The sequence below is a fragment of the Nerophis ophidion genome, linkage group LG01, assembly GCF_033978795.1.
Source record: "Nerophis ophidion isolate RoL-2023_Sa linkage group LG01, RoL_Noph_v1.0, whole genome shotgun sequence".
NCBI lineage: Eukaryota > Metazoa > Chordata > Actinopteri > Syngnathiformes > Syngnathidae > Nerophis > Nerophis ophidion.
Window position 1 is genome coordinate 46,013,612 of NC_084611.1, and position 19,657 is coordinate 46,033,268.

General features: G+C 38.6%; 1 protein-coding gene and 1 long non-coding RNA gene across 4 annotated transcripts; one reads left to right on the forward strand and one right to left on the reverse strand.

The window, feature by feature from the left end:
* Position 1: 1 nt before the first annotated feature.
* Positions 2-15,430, reverse strand: LOC133555450 (uncharacterized). Of its 2 annotated transcripts, none has more exons than XR_009807336.1 (3): positions 15,415-15,430; positions 9,550-14,653; positions 2-757 (listed from the first exon to the last, which is right to left on the reverse strand). It is a non-coding gene; the product is annotated as an uncharacterized LOC133555450 (long non-coding RNA). The 2 variants fall into 2 exon arrangements; XR_009807335.1 differs by lacking the exon at positions 2-757 and adding an exon at positions 6,789-7,162.
* prdm8b (PR domain containing 8b) lies at positions 10,355-19,331 on the forward strand. Of its 2 annotated transcripts, none has more exons than XM_061904954.1 (4): positions 10,355-10,589; positions 13,495-13,719; positions 15,690-15,921; positions 15,998-19,331. In XM_061904954.1, the coding sequence occupies exons 2-4, from the start codon at positions 13,501-13,503 to the stop codon at positions 17,263-17,265; spliced, it is 1,719 nt and encodes a 572-aa protein (XP_061760938.1). In that variant the 5' UTR covers positions 10,355-10,589; positions 13,495-13,500; the 3' UTR covers positions 17,266-19,331. The 2 variants fall into 2 exon arrangements, with proteins under 2 accessions (XP_061760938.1, XP_061760939.1); XM_061904955.1 differs by having other exon boundaries at positions 16,001-19,331.
* Positions 19,332-19,657: the final 326 nt, after the last annotated feature.

Below are 19,657 nucleotides of genomic sequence, written 5' to 3' on the forward strand. Positions count from 1 at the left end.
AAATGGACATTGAAACAGTGTAGGTGTGACTTGGTAGGATATGTACAGCCAGCAGTGGACATAGTGAGCTCAGAAAGCATAAGAACAAGTATATACATTTGATTAATTACATTAGGTTATTTACAATCCAGGGAAGTGGGGTGTGGAGAAGGGAAGGTGTTAGTTTAGGGTTGTAGTTGCCTGGAGGTGTTCTTTAAAAAGGTTTCCCTTTAGGAGACCTCTTTTGTTGTCCCCATAACGTTAGAGGTCCACTAAAGTGACTTTGTGAACAGAGCCACGTCCCCAATAAGTAAGCTTTGCCAGAACACACACACACACACACACACACACACACACCTTGAATGTCCTCCACTTACCAGCTGTGTCCCACTGTTTGCTTTAAAGACCCCCCGCCCCCACATTTGCCTTTTGGGGACGCATCTGTGTGTGTGTGTGTGTGTGTGTGTGTGTGTGTGCGTGCGTGCGTTCTTTCCTGTGGCTGCCGGCTCTGATGAGTTGTTTTGCTGCGTTGGTTCAGTTGCAGGCGGGTCGGGTTAGGCTGATACCAGAAGCACTTTTTTTTTGTGCGTGTGTGTGTGTTGTTTTGAAGTGTGAGTGTGTTGTTTTGAAGTGTGTGTGTGCGTGTGTGTGTGCGTGTGTGTTGTTTTGAAGTGTGTGTGTGTTGTTTTGAAGTGTGTGTTGTTTTGAAGTGTGTGTGAGGCGGACAGACGTCCTGAAGGTAATCAAGTTCCTCAGCAATCCCCACGCGTCTTCTCACCTTCAAAATAAAAGCATGTTGTCAACTTCATGTTTCCAAAGGTCTCAGAAGAAGTGAAGAAGAACAAAATGTTTTCACCAACTTTGCTTTGTCTGCCAATTAACTTAGTAACTAGTACTGTATTTACTACTGGTGATAACCACTACTTGTATGTACAATTGATGTTAAGTAGTACTTGTATTAAACATTAATGTTACCTAATGCGTGTATGTATCATTAATGTTAACTAGTACTTGTATTTACTAATGATTTAGCTATTAAATAAATGATAAATGAGTTGTACTTTTATAGCGCTTTTCTACCTTCAAGGTACTCAAAGCGCTTTGACACTACTTCCACATTTACCCATTCACACACACATTCACACACTGATGGACGGAGCTGCCAGGCAAGGCGCTAACCAGGACCCATCAGGAGCAAGGGTGAAGTGTCTTGCTCAGGACACAACGGACGTGACGAGGTTGGTACTAGGTGGGGATTGAACCAGGGACCCTCCTGTTGCGTACGGCCACTCTTTCACTGGGCCACGCCGTCCCTATTACTTGTATGTACTACTGACGCTAACTAGTACTTGTATTTACTACTGATTTAGCTATTACTTGTATGTACTACTGACATTAACTAGTACTTGCATTTACTACTGAAACGAACCACCAGCTGGACGTGCCCTAAACACCTCCCTAGGGAGGCGTTCGGGTGGCATCCTGACCAGATGCCCGAACCACCTCATCTGGCTCCTCTCGATGTGAAGGAGCAGCGGCTTTACTTTGAGTTCCTCCCGGATGGCAGAGCTCCTCACCCTATCTCTAAGGGAGAGCCCCGCCACCCGGCGGGGGAAACTTGTACTGGTATTAACTAGTATTTGTGTTTACTATTTATGCTATCTACTTCTTATTTGTATTACTGATGTTAACTATTACTTATATCTACTACTGACATTGAATATGTGTCAGTAAGAAGATGTATTGATTATTAATTATCAACTATTTGTCAGTAAGAGGACATATTGATGATTGATTATTGAATATTTGTCAGTAAGTTTGGTTCTCAATGAAGGGAGCAAAATTCCTGAAGAAGAAACTTTGGAAGTCTGAACAAGTCGTCCCAGATGAAGAAGACGAGCTGAGTGCAGCCCATCAAGCAACTTCATGTCTCACACACACACACACACACACACACACACACACACACACACACACACACACACACACACACACACACACACACACACACGCACGCACGCACGCACGCACGCACGCACACACACACACGTCTTCCTTTCAGACTGTGTGTGTTGCCAGTGTTTGTGAGGCCGCCCCGAGGGCCACAAGGGTCTAGAACATTAAGTGTTGCCACAGCAGCTCAGTGAACATGGAACCCTGAGAGGCTCTGGCAGCTGGCCTAGGACGCCATCTTGGAAGATGGGGGGGAAGGAAAGAACCAGTTGGTGTACAAATGTTGAACATGTTCCCCCTTATTATATCTTCTACCTAAATAAATGTTCCACCTTATTATATCTTCTACCTAAATAAATGTTCCACCTTAATAAATGTTCCATCTCAACAAGTGTTCCACCTTAACAAGTGTTCCACCTTAATATGTGTTCCACCTGCTCAGTGGCCTAGTGGTTAGAGTGTCCGCCCTGAGATGGGTAGGTTGTGAGTTCAAACCCCGGCCGAGTCATACCAAAGACTATGAAAATGGGAGTTATTACCTCCCTGCTTGGCACTCAGCCTCAAGGCTTGGACTTTGGCATTAAATCACCAAAATGGTTCCTGGGCGCAGCCACTGCTGCTGCTCACTGCTCTCCTCACCTCCCAAGGAGTGAACAAGGGGATGGGTCAAATGCAGAGAATAATTTTACCACACCTACTGTGTGCGTGTACTTTAATAATTGTTACACAATAAACACAATAATAAATGTTCTTCCTTAAGTGTTCCATCTCAATAAATGTTCCACCGCAATATACGTCACAACTCAATATATATTCCGCCTTAATAAATGTTCCACTTTAACAAATGTTCCAACTTTTTAAATGTTCTACCTTAATAAAGTGTTCTATCTCAAAAAAATGTCCAGCTCAATATATGTTACACCTTAATATATGTTCCGCCTTAATAAATGTTCTACCTTTATAAATGTTCTACTTTAAAAACGTTCCACCTTAACAAAGTTCTACCTTTATAAATTTTCTACTTTAAAAATGTTCCACCTTAATAAATGTTCTACTTTAAAAATGTTCCACCTTAATAAACATTCCACCTTATTAATTGTTCCACCTTAAAAATGTTTCACTTTAACAAATGTTTAACCTTTTTAAATGTTCCATCTCAATAAATGTTCCACCTTAACAAATGTTCCACTTTAACAGGGAGAGTGGCCGTGCGCAACCCGAGGGTGCCTGGTTCAATCCCCACCTAGTACCAACCTTGTCACGTCCGTTGTGTCCTGAGCAAGACACTTCACCCTTGCTCCTGATAGGTGCTGGTTAGCGCCTTGCATGGCAGCTCCCTCCATCAGTGTGTGAATGTGTGTGTGAATGGGTAAATGTGGAAGTCGTGTCAAAGCGCTTTAAGTACTTTGAAGTTAGAAAAGCGCTATACAAGTACAACCCATTTATCATTTAACAAATGTTCCACCTTTTTAAATGTTCCATCTTGATAAATGTTCCACCTTATTATAAGTTCCAGCTTACTAAATGTTCCACCTTAATAAATGTTCTACCTAATAAATGTTCCACTTCAGTAAATGTTCCACCTTAATAAATGTCCTACCTAATAAATGTTTCACCCTAATGTCATGCGCCTATGTGATTCTGTGATCATGTGATCAGCTGACCATGTGCCTATGTGATTCTGTGATGGTGGATCATGTGCCTATGTGACCATGTGATCATGTGATTCTGTGATGGTGTGATCATGTGATCGTGTGACTATATGACCATGTGCCTATGTGATCGTGTGATCATGTGATCGTGTGACTATGTGCCTATGTGACCATGTGCCTATGTGATTCTGTGATGGTGTGATCATGTGATGGTGTGATCATGTGATCGTGTGACTATATGACCATGTGCCTATGTGATCGTGTGATCATGTGATCGTGTGACTATGTGCCTATGTGACCATGTGCCTATGTGATTCTGTGATGGTGTGATCATGTGATGGTGTGATCATGTGATCGTGTGACTATGTTAACATGTGCCTGTGACCATGTGCCAATGGGATCATGTGATCGTGTGACTATGTGACCATGTGCCTATGTGATTGTGTGATCATGTGACTATGTGACCATGTGCCTATGTGATGGTGTGATCATGTGATCGTGTGACTATGTGACCATGTGCCTATGTGATTGTGTGATGGTGTGATCATGTGATGGTGTGATCATGTGATCGTGTGACTATGTGACCATGTGCCTATGTGATCATGTGACTATGTGACCATGTGATCGTATGACTATGTGCCCATGTGATGGTGTGATCACGTGACTATGTGACCATGTGCCTATGTGATCAGGTGACTATGTGACCATGTGATTTTGTGATGGTGTGATCATGTGATCGTGTGACTATGTGACCATGTGCCTATGTGACCATGTGATTTTGTGATCGTGTGATCATGTGATCGTGTGACTATGTGACCATGTGCCTATGTGATCGTGTGATTGTTTGATCATGTGATCGTGTGACTATGGTCCTATGTGATCGTGTGATCATGTGATCATGTGACTATGTGACCATGTGCCTATGTGATTCTGTGATCATGTGATCCCTCCAAGTTGCTGTAACTCCCGGCCAGCCATCATGTGACACAGTAACTTCCTGCATGGAGCATGATGATGTAATGATGTGTAAAGTGGCACATATGGCATCAGAAGTGCCATATGTGCCACACTATCTTTCTTGGCATCAACTCTATCATGGAGACACTAAACCACTCTTCCTTCTTCTTCTCCTCCTCTTATTTTCAATACCTTTCTTCTTTTGCAACACCTTTCTTCTTCTCCTCCTCTTTTGTAACACCTTCCTTCTACTCCTCTTTTGCAACAGCTTCCTTCTTCTTCTCCTCTTTTGCAACACCTTCCTTTTTCTCCTCTTTTGTCACACCTTCCTTCTTCTCTTTTGCAACAGCTTCCTTCTTCTTCTCCTCTTTTGCAACACCTTCCTTCTTCTCCTCTTTTGTAACACCTTCCTTCTTCTTCTCCTCTTTTGCAACAGCTTCCTTCTTCTTCTCCTCTTTTGCAACACCTTCCTTCTTCTCCTCTTTTGTAACACCTTTCTTCTTCTTCTCCTCTTTTGCAACACCTTCCTTCTTCTCCTCTTTTGCAAAACCTTCCTTCTTCTCTTTGGCAATGCATTTCTTATTCTTTTCCTCTATTGCAAGTGTGTGTGTGCATTTGTATATATATTTGTGATTGTGTGTATGCGTGTGTGTATATATGTGCGTGTGTGGTGTGTGTGAGGACAAGGAGGATGATTATCATCAATAATCTTGTTTGTGATGAGAAATAATTAGCGTGGAAATGTTATGACATTTATTTGTTGACGACAATGAACAAAATGTTTTTAGTAAACTATGAACAAAATGTTTGTTGTAAACAATGATACAAATGTTAGTAGTTAATGATGAACAAAATGTTTGTTGTAAATGATGACCATTTTTTAAAATATGAATGATAACACCTGGAACATATTTCAGACTTAACCTTTGACTTTTACTTCACATGATTGACTTGTTTCTATTTATATTTATTCTGTTGTTATGTGTTCTATTTTTTATTTGTTCTATTGTTGTTATGTGTTATATCATTTGTGTTCTATTGTTATGTTAATGATAAATGGGTTGTACTTGTATAGTGCTTTTTTTTACCTTCAAGGTACTCAAAGCGCTTTGACACTACTTCCACATTTACACATTCACACACTGATGGAGGGAGTTGGTACTAGGTGGGGATTGAACCAGGGACCCTCGGGTTGCGCTCAGCCACTCTTCCACTGCGCCACGCCGTCCCTATTACTTTTATTATTATTATTTCATCTATTGTTATTTGTTCTACTGCTTTTTCTTCTATTGTTGTTATTTGTTCTATTGCTGTGTGTTCTATTGTTGTTAAGTGTTATAGTGTTGTTATGTGTTCCATTGCCATGTGTTCAATTGTTGATATGTGTTCTATTCTTATTTGTTCTATTGTTGTTATTTGTTCTATTGTTGTTTAAATTTTCACACACACATAAATAAACATTAGGTTTGTGACTTTCACGATCCACTTTCAGTCCAATTCAGAATGGTCATAAATAAAAATTTGAACATGAGTTGATATTTTCTGACATTTAAATGTATCATCAAACACTATTCATTTTTCTTGATTGTTTACTACAAATAATAGATTGTTAATTTTGTCAATGTGATATGAAAAAAAAATATTTCGGGGGGAAAAATCAATTCAGGAAAAAAAAAGGATGGTAATTTGATAATTAATTCAGGGGAATAAATGATTGTCTTTAAATATATTGATTCAGGGTCAAAAAAACAAAAACAAAAGGATGATAATAAAATAGAAATAAATTCAGGAAGACAACTGAGGCTAATTTAAATGAAAATCGATTCACGGGAAAAAAGATTAGTAATAAAAATTCAGGAAAATTATTGATGGCCTTCACGGTGGCAGAGGGGTTAGTGCGTCTGCCTCACAATATGAAGGTCCTGAGTAGTCCTGGGTTCAATCCAGGGCTCGGCATCTTCCTGTGTGGAGTTTGCATGTTCTCCCCGCGAATGCGTGGGTTCCCTACTGGTACTCTGGCTTCCTCCCACTTCCAAAGACATGCACCTGGGGATAGGTTGATTGGCAACACTAAATGGTCCCTAGTGTGTGAATGTGAGTGTGAATGTTGTCTGTCTATCTGTGCTGGCCCTGCGATGAGGTGGCGACTTGTCCAGGGTGTACCCCGCCTTCTGCCCGATTGTAGCTGAGATAGGCACCAGCGCCCCCCGCGACCCCAAGGGGAATAAGCGATAGCAAATGAATGGATGGTATTTCAAAAAATTTATTTAGGGGAAAGAATTATGGTAATTAAAAAAAAAAAAACAATTCAGAATAAAGGATAGTAATTTTAAAAATAGTTAGTGGAAAAATAGGATGGTAATTTAAAAAAAATCGATTGAGAGAAAAAAGGATGGTTAAAAAATTATTCAGTAGAAAAAATGGATGGTAAATAAAATTAAAATAGATTCAGGATAAAAGGATGGTAATAAAAACATCAATTCAGGAAAATAAAAAGATGGCAATTAAAACAAAAATGAATTCAGAAAAAAAAGATGGTAATTTTTAAAAATTGATTAATGGGAAAAAAGGATGGTACCGTATTTTTCGGAGTATAAGTCGCTCTGGAGTATAAGTCGCTCCTGCCAAAAATGCAAAATAAAGAAGAAAAAAAACATGTATAAGTCGCACTGGAGTATGAGTCACATTTTTTGGGGAAATGTATTTGATATAATCCAACACCAAGAATAGACATTTGAAAGGCAATTAAAAACACATAAAGAATAGTGAACAACAGGCTGAACAAGTGTACGTTATATGACGCATAAATAACCAACTGAAGGTGCCTGGTATGTTAACGTGACATATTATGGTAAGAGTCATTCAAATAACTATAACGTATAGAACATGTTATACCTTTACCAAACATTCTGTCACTCCTAATTGATAAATCCCATGAAATCTTATTAGTCTAGTCTCTTACGTGAATGAGCTAAATAAGGTTAATTGATATTTTACGGTAATGTGTTAATAATTTCACACATAAGTCGCTCCTGACTATAAGTCGCACCCCTGGCCAAACTATGAAAAAAACTGCAACTTTTAGTCTGAAAAATACGGTAATAGGAAAAAATATGGATTCAGAAATAAAAAGATGGTAATCAGATAGAGAATTGGAGTGTTGTTGGATAGCTGGAACCAACCGATGCAATGCAACACAACTTCCATGGCAAAGAGTGGTGTGGAGCCTCCACAAAGGAACGCAAATACATTTTTCACAGAAGCAAGTTCAAAGTGACAACAAAATATTTAAGTGTCAAAATAGAAAAAGTGTGTGCGTTTTACAACAAGGTGAAATGTCAACACGATCTGGAACATTTTATTGTGAAAGTCTCCAAAATGTGGTTTTACACAAAATGACTGTTATGTTTGATGCGAATATTCTCAACTGCCATTTTGTTTTTTACCCTAAAATCCATTCAGTAATGTTCAAATGATGAATGAAATATACAAATCCACCTCACTTTTATTTTATTCAGCGCTTTTCGACCAGGACGGTGTCACTTAGCTAGCGATTAGCTCGCCAGCGAGCTTCTCCGGCAAATCAGCAGTAGGGTTTTGTTTTTTTCAAAGCGTAATATTAGTTGAATAAGTCTTTCTGTTTGAAAGCACACCGTAACTTTATTGTGAAAGTGAATGAATATTCATGTATTCAAATGACAATCATGTCCTGTCAAACGTGACAAGATATCAGCAGAATATGAATAATTACTCGCTAATTTACATGCTTCTTTCTTGTATTATTACACTTAATTTCTTAGCATAACAGTGAAATACAAATTAATAATGAAGAATACATGATAAATATTAAATAATACATAATACAAAATGAAGAAGAAATATGATATAATATACAATAAATAATAATCAATTAAAGGCTACATCAAATTAAATAATCACTAAATCAAATGGAATAAAATAATAACTATTATCTTGCTTTCATATTTTTGGTGTAAAATTTTGGACATGCTCATTTGAGAAACATTTTTTTTCCCTGGAAATTGTTTATTCACGCATTTAAAAGAAAACATTTTTTTCCACTTGCAAGTGTACCTAATAAATTGGCCCAGATGCATTTGTAAATATAAATATTATCACTAACAATAATGTGAATATTATTATTTAATTTGTTTTCTGAGCAAGCAAAACATTTTCCAACTCACTCCTCCTGATGTTATTGTGACCTTTGACCTTTATGAAGACTCCTGTTCCCCAAAAGCCAAGCAAATTGTCATAAAGTTTGTCCTCAAAAGCAACATAATAAACATCTAATAAATAACATTTTAATTAAAAACACAGCAGATTATCTCCCCTCCATTCTCTTTGTCTGCCAGAAAAGAGTGTGATTTATTTGGAGAAGATGAGCCGTATTTGTTTATGCAGGATGATATTCTGCAGGATTTATCATTTAGGACAAAAGGACAAACACCTAAAAAGATGAGACATCTTCAAATTGGAGCATTAGTCGCCTCAAAAGCTCCCTGATTACACTTTCATGCCGCCGCCCGTTTGTCATCATCAGCTTGCTCCTTTGGAGAAGTGCTTATTAATCAATGAATGGATGAATTCATAATTCAATGACTCCGTGAATCAATAAATGAATCAGTTAAACAACTAAGCCGTGAATAAATTAATCAATGAATTCATCAAAGAATGACATGCGGTGAATCAATGAATTAACATGTCTATTAAACAACGAACTAGTGAATAAATGAATCAATAAATTAATGAAGCAATGACATTGTGGATTCGTAAATCAACCAGTGAATAAATGAATCAGTGAATTCATAAATCAATGACTTTGTGAATCAATAAATGAACACATAAATTAGACAAGGGACCAGTGAATCAATAAATTAATAAATCAATGACTCTGTGAATCATTGAATGAACATGTGAATTAGACAAGGAAACAGTGAATCAATAAATCAATGATATCAATAAATGAGTGAATCAGGTTGTCACTCACTTGGCAGCAGGAGAAGCCTGCAGAGTTAGGCACTGGCGCCCTCTAAGTGCGGCTACAGGTATTGCAGGAAGGGACCTCCAGAGGGGAGTCGACGGAACACTGAGCCGCATGAGGCCGCCTCAGGCGGCTGTTGTTGTCGGACAGGGCCGGTCCCTGGAGCCGGAAGCTGGGGGAAGAGGAGGTCGGTTGAGTTGAGTGGAGATGGCTCCATTTGTGTCAAATAATAGAAACACTACTAATAACATTAATAATTATTATTAAAATAATAATAATAACAAGAAATTAATATAAATAATATACATTTTTTTGTGGAATTAAGATTAAACATATTTATAGAAAATGTGTGTTTTTGACGCTTGTGGCTCATGAAGATGATGATGAAGATGAGAATGAGGATGAAGATGAGGATCAAGATGAAGATGAGGATGGTGTATGTGTGTGTGTGGTCCAGGGTGCCAGTGAAGAGTTACAAGGAGGAGACAGGATGAGGATGAGTATGAGAATAAATATGAGAATGATCAAAATGAAGGTGAGGATGAAAATAAAGACGTGAATGAAGATGAGAATGTAGATGAGGGTGATAATGAGAAGATGAAACTCAAAATGAGAATGAGGACCATGATGAAGATCAAGATGAGAATGAGGATTGTGTGTGTGGTCCAGGATGCCAGTCAAGACTCAAAAGCAGGAGATGAGAATGAAGATGAGGACGGTGTGTGTGTGTGTGTGTGTGTAAAGAGTTAAGAGGAGGAGACAGCAGAGAGCGACACGCCTCATTGGAGAGATTATGTGCCGACAACAAAACGCGCAGGTCGGCGTGCGAGTCCTGCATAGCACCGGAACACTCGACACGCACACAGCACCGGAACACGCCGCTGTCCTCCGGCACCATGTTGTGCCTGTGACTCCATCGGGACCATCAGTATCACCAGGACCACCTTCCTTCTTTCTGGAGGCTTTTGCCTTTCTTTTTTCCTCCTTCTTGTGGTCCGAGGTGCCGACCCGCTGTGTGGATTATTGGTTCCGACGCTGCACAAGAGGTAAACATGCTGCCGGTACCGGCCAAAAGAATCGTGTAGAAAAAGAGGCTGAAAGGAGGATTTAAAAAAAAAAAAAAGGAAGGAAAGTTCGGGTCCAAAAAGCGCAGATTCAAAAGCCGGGTTCGGGGTCAGAAGAAAGGCCGAAGTGAACCTGAGATCAGATTGTGTGAGTGCACGGTTCGGGTCCGCTTCATTGTATTGATGACGGAACACAAGGAGGTTCTGCTCATAATAATAGGTCTTCTTTAAAAATTATCTTGTGTTGAAGAAAAAGGGTAGATCGTTTTTTTTCTTACTAAACTATTTTATTTCTCACACTATTGTTGTCATAGAAACATGTTATTTGACACACAATTATTTATTTGACACACAATTCTTGTCATAATGAAATTTTATTTCTCACTCTATTGTCATAGAAACATTGTGACACACAATTGTTTATTTGACACACAATTGTCATAATTACAATTTATTTCTCACACTGTTGTCTTAGAAACGTTTTATTTCGCACACTATTGTTGTCATAGAAACATTTTATTTGACACACAATTGTTTATTTGACACACAATTGTTGTCATAATTACATTTTATTTCTCACACTATTGTTGTCATAGAAACATTTTATTTCTCACACTATTGTTGTCATAGTAACATTTTATTTGACACACTGTTGTCATAGAAACACCTTTTCATTTGCATCGCACATTATCGGCGATAAAGACGCATTTCAAAATAAAACGGAATAGAAAGTAAAAGGTACTTTTTAGTCCCACTAGCAACATTTCGCACGCTGGGAGCGTCGGTGGCGCGCGCGGGAAGAAAAGCAACATTATGAAGAATTGTGGCGCTTTAATTAGTCACGTGGGTGAAGTGGAGGATTATGCTAATGAGGGACACGGGATGGAAGATTGATGTTGGATATATTTATGCTTTTATTGCACTTTTACACCGAGCCGCGCGTCCATCTGTCAACACAAAGTAATTATTACTGCGCATCATTATAAGTCATATCTGTATTTATTACACCTGCAATTGTTTAAATGTGAGTGCACGTGCAAACCCTTTTTACTTTCGTTTTGAATGCATTCATAGATTATATTGTCCACATTAGATGGAAATGTCATTTTTATTGACGTGTTTTGTCATTTGGCTATTTGACCTTGTACATCGTAGAAATGGTTGTGTTATTCTTGCTAGTAATAACATGATTATTATGACTGTAATGCACTCCTGCTGTGTAGTCATTATTCATATTGTCAGAGTGCTGCCGTGATGAGCTGTGAATTAATTAGGATGAACAAATCCGTCGGCAGCTGCTTGGCTCCGTGCGGACGAGATGTATTTCTCTCTGTGGATCAAACGCAGCAGAGAATCATGACTTTCATGTTGGGACGCGCTTCATTCTTACCTTTTTGGGGGTGAAGACTTTAGCTATAGCATTATTTTTTAACATTTGACAGTTTGTGACATGTTTACAACACTGTGACATTGCAAGCACTTACTAAAACTAATGTTACAAAAACATGTCAGATTCTCATTGAAGCAATGTAATATTGTAATAACAAAGGTGGATCCAAATTTAACTGTTTAAAAAGGTGTAACAATCACGTTAAATTATAACTGAGGTGTAACAATTGTTTAATATTTTTAAAAAGATTTTTAGAAAGGTGTAACAATTGTCTGATATTTTTGAAAATATGTTTAGAAAGGTGTAACAATTGTCTAATATTTTTAAACAGATTTTAAAAGTGCAAGGTGTAACAAATGCGTGCTAAATTATAACAAAGGTGTACCAACTGTCACATTTTTAAAGCAATTTTTTAAAAAAGCGTAACAATTGTTTCAACAAATGTAAAAACATGTGTAACTGGTTTTAACACATTTTAAAAAGGCGTAAAAATTATTTTAACAAATTTAAAAAAGGCGTAACAATTGTTTTAACTAATTCAAAAAAGGCGAAACAATTGTTTTAACTAATTTAAAAAAGGCATAACAATTGTTTGAACTAATTCTAAAAAGGCGAAACAATTGTTTTAAGTAATTTAAAAAAGGCGTAACAATTGTTTTAACAATGTTTAAAAAGATGTAACAAAGGCGTTACAATTGTGTGCTAAATAATAGCAAAGGTGTAACAGTTTTTAAAAAGATAAAAAAAAGGTGTAACAGATTTGTAACAATTGTGTGTTAAATTATAACAAAGGTGTAACAACTGTGTAAAATGTTTAGCTTATTTAAAAAGATGTAACAAATGTGTAACTAGTGTAACAATTGTGTGTTAGATCATAACATAGGTGTATCAATTGTGTAACAATTAAAATAGGGGAAAAAGGTCTACAATTGTGTATTAAATTCAAACAAAGGTTTAACAATGTTGTTAAATGTGTAACAATTGTGTGACAAAAGTGTAACACGTGGGTTAAATTACAACAAAAGTGTATCAATCATGTAACTTTTTTTAATTAGAAAAAAAGGGGTAACAATTTTGTTAAATGTGTAATAACTGTATGAAAACTATGAATCATCCATCCATCGATTTTCTACCGCTTAATTGTGTGGAAAAGTGTAACAGTCGTGTAAGATTTGCTTAAGACAGTGTAAAAAAGGTGTAACAATTGTGTAAAAAAGTGTAGCAATCATCTAAGACTTGCGTAAAAAGTGCAAAAAATATATTTAAAAATTGTGTAAGAGTTGCATAAAAAATGTAACAATTGTGTAAAAAAAATGTGTAAAAATTGTGTAAGAGTTGTGGGAAAAAATGTGCAACAATTGTGTAAGAGTTGCATAAAAATGTGTAACAATTGTGTAAGAATGGTGTAAAAAAGGTGTAAGAATGTTGTAAAAAAAAGGTGTAAGAATGGTGTACAAAGGTGTAAGAATGGTGTAAAAAATGGTGTGTTTCCCCCAGCTTGCCATGGAGGAGTCCAGCTCTCACAAGGTGGTCTGGGAGGGCGACACCAAGGCGGTCCAACAATGTCTGACAGACATCTTCACCAGCGTCTACACCACCTGTGACGTACCTGAGAGCGCCATCTTTGGGCCGTGCGTGCTCAGTCACACCTCCATGTACGACAGCATCGCCTTCGTCGCACTCAAGGCCACCGACAAACGCACCGCCCCCTACATCTTCCGCGTAAGACTTCCTGTCTTACATTATTCATCATCATATACAATATTGTGTATTATTCTATATTACAAACACTATTGTATATTATTATCATATAAAATATTGTATATTACAGATGATCATGTACAATATTGTATAATATTCTAGATTATAAACAATATTGTATATTATTAATTATCCTACACAATACTGTATATATATACATACATATATATATATATATATACACATATATAAATATATATGACATGCTACTCAGAGTGAATTAGCAAAGTGAACGCCAGAGAAAGTCAAATATTGTTGATATTTTTACAAAGTGACTTCAAGATGAAATATGTCTTAGTTTTCTACCAAATATATTTAGAATAATTTTCAATATTTGTATTCAATATTTAAATACTATATTTGACCCCACTGAATGAAAACCAAATTATCATTATTAGTATGATGATAAATAAATCATAAAAAAAGTTTATCAATCAAAGTTTACATATATAGCCCTAAATCACGGGTGTCTCAAAGGGCTGCACAAGCCACAATGACATCCTCGGCTCAGAACTTCTTGGCTTCTTTTATTTAAATCAAGCTTTTCCTAATATTATTATTACACATGATTATTATTCCAACATTTTGTCATTCAAATTATCATAATTATTTATTAAAACGGTTTCTAAATGATTTCTATGATTAAAAACATTCATGTGAGATTCTCGTATATTTATTTTTGATAAAAGATGTTCTATCATTTTATGAATAAAAATATATATTACAGAGAGCTGTAGGGAACATATGTGAATTAAAAACATTAAATTGATATAAAAAAATACATATATCTTAAAGATTATTGTGCTTACTGTCCATCCATATGGAATGGCTTCAGACTTTTGATGAGTTTGTCCACAGCCATCACGCAACGGACTTCTTGACAGGAGCTTTTATTCTGAAAATGGAGCAAAAATGACATCAATCGACACAATGGTTATACAGCATGGACTCTATAGAAGACGCAAAAAGTCAACACTGCCTACTAGTGGCCCAAATAAAGAAGTGCCCGAGGAAGGAGTTCAATAAAATCACATTTAGAGTATTTACACATTCCTCAACATCAAGTCAAAATCACATTGTAGCGCTCGGCTTCCTACACCGACACTACACTCTTTCTACCGACAGGAAGCAGTGGTCACGTGACATGACAGATCGAAAACATTCTTTCTACCGAAAGGAAGCAGTGGTAACATGACATGAACGATAGAAAATATACTTTTCACCGAAAGGAAGTAGTGGTCACGTGACATGAAAAACTGAAAACATACTTTTTTACCGACTGGAAGTAGTGGTCACGTGACATGACAGATAGAAAACACTTTTCACCGAGAAGTAGTGGTCACGTGACATGACAGATAGAAAACACTTTTCACCGAGAAGTAGTGGTCACGTGACATGAACGATCGAAAATATACTTTTCACCGACAGGAAGTAGTGGTCACGTGACATAAAAGAGGACCGCTTCAAACAAATCGCGCCAACACTGTCACTCACACAAAAAGCTCGTAGCGCTCAAAATAGCGGTTAAAATAACACAAAAACACGTGATTTCTGAAAGGTACGAAAAAAGTCAACTGTATACGGCAATAATTACAAAAATAAACCTTTGGTTTTTGTTACTAAACGACACACAGCACGACACCAATTTGGACACACCTCGCAGCGGGCGTCGCAAGCAGGAAGTGAGGCGGAAGAGGAGGAGCTATAGAAGCTAGCGGAAACTACGGAAGCCATGACAGGAAGAAGGCGAATAAAATAACAGTCACTCAAAAAAAAATAAAGAACTCTTTTCAGATGAAATTCACACAAACTTCAAAAACCTTCGTAAATATTAATAAAGTGCATTTTTTAACTTAATTTCACATTGTTAGAATAGCAACATGATTTGTTGAAATCTGAATAAAGTCAAATAACGAGACCGTGTGTCGCAGGTGGACACGTCAGCAGCCAGCAGCACCTCAGAAGGTCTCATGTGGCTCCGGCTGGTCCAGTCGGCACGGGACAAGGAGGAGCAGAACCTGGAAGCGTACGTGAAGAACGGGCAACTCTTCTACCGCTCGCTGCGTCGCATCGAGAAGGATGAGGAGCTGCTGGTTTGGTACGGAAAGGACCTGGTAGAACTGCTGCTGCTCAGCTCTAGCAGGGCGCCTGCTAAAAGCAAAGGTGAGACTCCGCCGTCCTTTTCGGTTCTGGTCCTGCCAAAGATGGTCTGAAACTAAAAGGTTGTGTTCTCCCCAAGAAGGTTCCACGCACAACTCGTGTCCGGACTGCAGCCAGCGGTTCCAGTTTGAGTTCCCCTTCCTGGCCCACCTGCGGTTCCGCTGTACCAAAAGACTACAGAACCTGACGGGGGTGGATGAGGAGCCCGGCAAGGAGGGCCGCCCTGACCAACCCAACGTGACGCCCGCCAGGACCAGCCCAAAGCTGGGACGCTCCGAGGGCTTCGGGAGTCCTCAGGACGCCAACAAACCTTCCACTGACTTTCACAACCTTGCTCGGGATCTGGAGAACAACCGGACCAGTTCGCTCAGAGACAAAGAGGCCGAGGTCAGCAGCGAGAGTTCTGGGAAGAGAAAGTTCTCCGAGATTGAGGACAGGGAGTCTCGGCGGCCCGTGGTGTCCCAGTCTAAGTCTAAAGAAGAACTGGCCACGTCGGCTCAGAACTACAGAGGCGTGTACGGCCTGGAGGAGAACCACAGGTCGCTTTCCTCGTCGGGGTCTTCAGAGAACTCAGAGACCAAACGCAGCGCCTTCACCGAGGTCAAGAAGTCCGCCCAGACCCTCAAGAACCACGGCTCCAGCAAGAGCCTTTCTGGCGCTAACTCTGAAAACAAAGATGGCGGACGGCCCGGCAGCAACCCCTCAGAGAAGCACCTGAACATCCGGCAGGTTCTGTCGGAGACCCAGCCGTCCCAGACGCAGTCCATGGGGAGCGCCTTCACCTCAGTGAGCCAACAGGGCGGCGGCGAGAGGAAGAGCGCCTTCAGCCAACCTTCCCGGTCCTCCTTCTCCCAGATCTCCCCGCTGGTCATGCCCCCCAAGCTGCTGGACTGCCACCCGGCGGTGGGCGACACGATCTCGTCCAGCCGCCTCTACCAGGCCGACCACCTCGCCGCCAAGCTGCAGGGCGCTGAGCTGGGTGCCAACTGCCCGGTGCCGGGCGGAATGGCCAAGCAGAGCCCCTTTGTGTACGCCACCGCCGCCGCCACCACCTTCTGGCCCAAGAACTCGGGCGCCATCCAGCTCCAGATGCCCTCTGCCCTCACCCTGCTGCCGCCCTCCTTCACCTCGCTCTGCCTGCCGGCGCAGAACTGGTGCGCCAAGTGCAACGCCTCTTTCCGCATGACCTCAGACTTGGTCTACCACATGCGCTCGCACCACAAGAAGGAGTACGCCATGGAACCGCTGGTTAAGCGGCGGCGCGAGGAGAAACTCAAATGTCCAATCTGCAACGAGTCATTCCGGGAGCGCCATCACCTGTCCCGCCACATGACCTCCCACAACTGACTGAGGCCACGCCCCCTGCACCCCCTTAGCACTGGTTCTCCACCCCTCCCACCTTTTCTTGTGTATGAAAATGCATCGGGCCTCTGGAGTGACTCAGAAATCAGTCTGGAATGAGTTTTATTTGAATCGGGAACACAACTGGAATGAATGTGGAATGAGTCTGAATTTAATCTAAAATGAGTCTAGAATGAGTCTGGAAAGAGTCTGAATTTAATCTGAAATGAATCTGGAATGAGTCTGAATTTAATCTGAAATTAATCTGAAATGAGTCTGAAATGAGATTAGAAACAATCTGGAATGAGTCTGAATTTAATATGAAATGAATCAGGAATGAGTCCGAATTTTAATCTGAAATGAATCTGGAAGGAGTCTGAAATTAGTTTAAAATGAGTCTGAATTTAATCTGAAATTTATCAGGAATGCGTCTGAATTAATCGGAAATGAATCAGGATTGAGTCTGAAATTAGTGAAATGAGTTTAGAACGAATCTGGAATGGGTATGAAATTAGTTCATAATGAGTTTGATTGAAATTGTGAATGGATCTGGAATGAATTTGAAAAGAGTCTGAAATGAGTAAAATGAGTCCAAAAGGAATCTGAAAGTGAGTCTGGGATTAATCTGTGATAAATCTGAAATTAGTCCACAATTAGTTTGATTTGAATCGGGTATAGACCTTGAATGAATTTGGAATTAGTCCGAAATAAATTTGAAAATAATCTGAAATGAGTAAAACAAATCTAGAATAAAACTGGAAAGAGTCTCAAATGAAACTGAAATTAGTCTGAAAACAGTGAATTGAGGCTTGAATAAATCTGGAATGAGACTAAAATGAGGATAGAATAATTCTGGAATGAGTCTGATAATAGTTCATAATGAGTTTAATTTGAATCGGATATAGATCTGGATTCGATCTGAAATGAGTCTCAAATTAGAACATAGTGGTCATGATTTGAATTATGAATAGATCTGGAATGAGTATGAAATGAGTGTGGAATTAGTTCATAATGAGATCAATTTGAATAGGAAATATATCTGGATTAAATCTGGAATGAGTCTGAAATTAAAACATAATGAATTTGATTTGAATTGGGAACAGATCTGGAATTAACCTGGAAAAGCCTGAAATGAGTGTAGAATGAATATGGAATGGGTCTGAAATGAGTCCATAATGAGTTTGACTTCAATCAGGAATAGACCAGAAAAGTATTTGGAATTAGTCTGAGATTAGTACAGAATAAATCTGGAAAAAAGCTGAATTCAGTTCATATTGAGTTTAATCTACATCGGGAATAGATTTGGAATTAATGTAGAATTAATCTGAAATGAGTAAAATGTATTTGATTTGACTCTGGAATAGACCTTGGATGAATTTGGAACGAGTCGGAAGTTAGTTCATAATGAGTTCGATTTGAATCAGAAGTAGCTCTGGATTAAATCTGGAATGAGTCTGGAATAAACCATAATGAATTTGATTTGAATTTGGAACAGGTCTGGAATGAACCTGGACTAAATCTGAATTCAGTCCATATTGAGTTTGATTTGAATCGGAAATAGATTTATAATCAATCTGAAATGAATGAAATGTGTTTGATACGACTCCGCAATAGACTTGGAATGAATCTGGAATGAGTCTGAAGTTACTTTTTAATGTATTTGATTTGAGTTGGGGACAGATCTGGAATGAATCTTGAACAAATCTAAAATGAGTCTAGAATGAATGTGGAATGAATCTGAAATGTGTTTGACTCTGGGATGAATCTTGAATGAGTCTGAAGTTAGTTCATAATGAATTGGATTTGAATCAGGAATAGATGTGGAATGACTCTGAGACATGTTTGATATGAATCTGGTGCGGCTGTGGAATGAATGGTGAAGGTTTTGAATATGAATCAGATCTATTTATGAAGCACTTGGTGTAAATGTACAGTAAGTTGTATTTAATATGAGGAGGTGCATGTTCCAATAATAAATATTTGTCTTGTGTGAGGAATATTTCAGTGAAGAAAAGTTTACAGTCCATCAAATCTTGTTCAACCACAATAAAATAGATTTATTTTCAAATCTCTCCTGTCTGCATTCTTTGAACAATAATAATAGTGACCACATGTGATCGTTGTATTCAAATATAATGACAATAAAGTCCATTCTATTCTATTCTATTCTATTCTATGAATCGACATTATTTGACATCATCGCACTGTATTCTGAATTGTTACTTCCACGCCCCTTTCAAAATAAAATACAATAGAAAAACAGCAGAGGTCTGATAATAAAAACATTGATTGTTTTAAAAAGGCAACAATTCAATATGTAAAATATTTCTACTTATCTTTAAATCCAAACACGAACATATATCATTTTAACGCTATAAGTGCAGGTTGTTTATTGTAA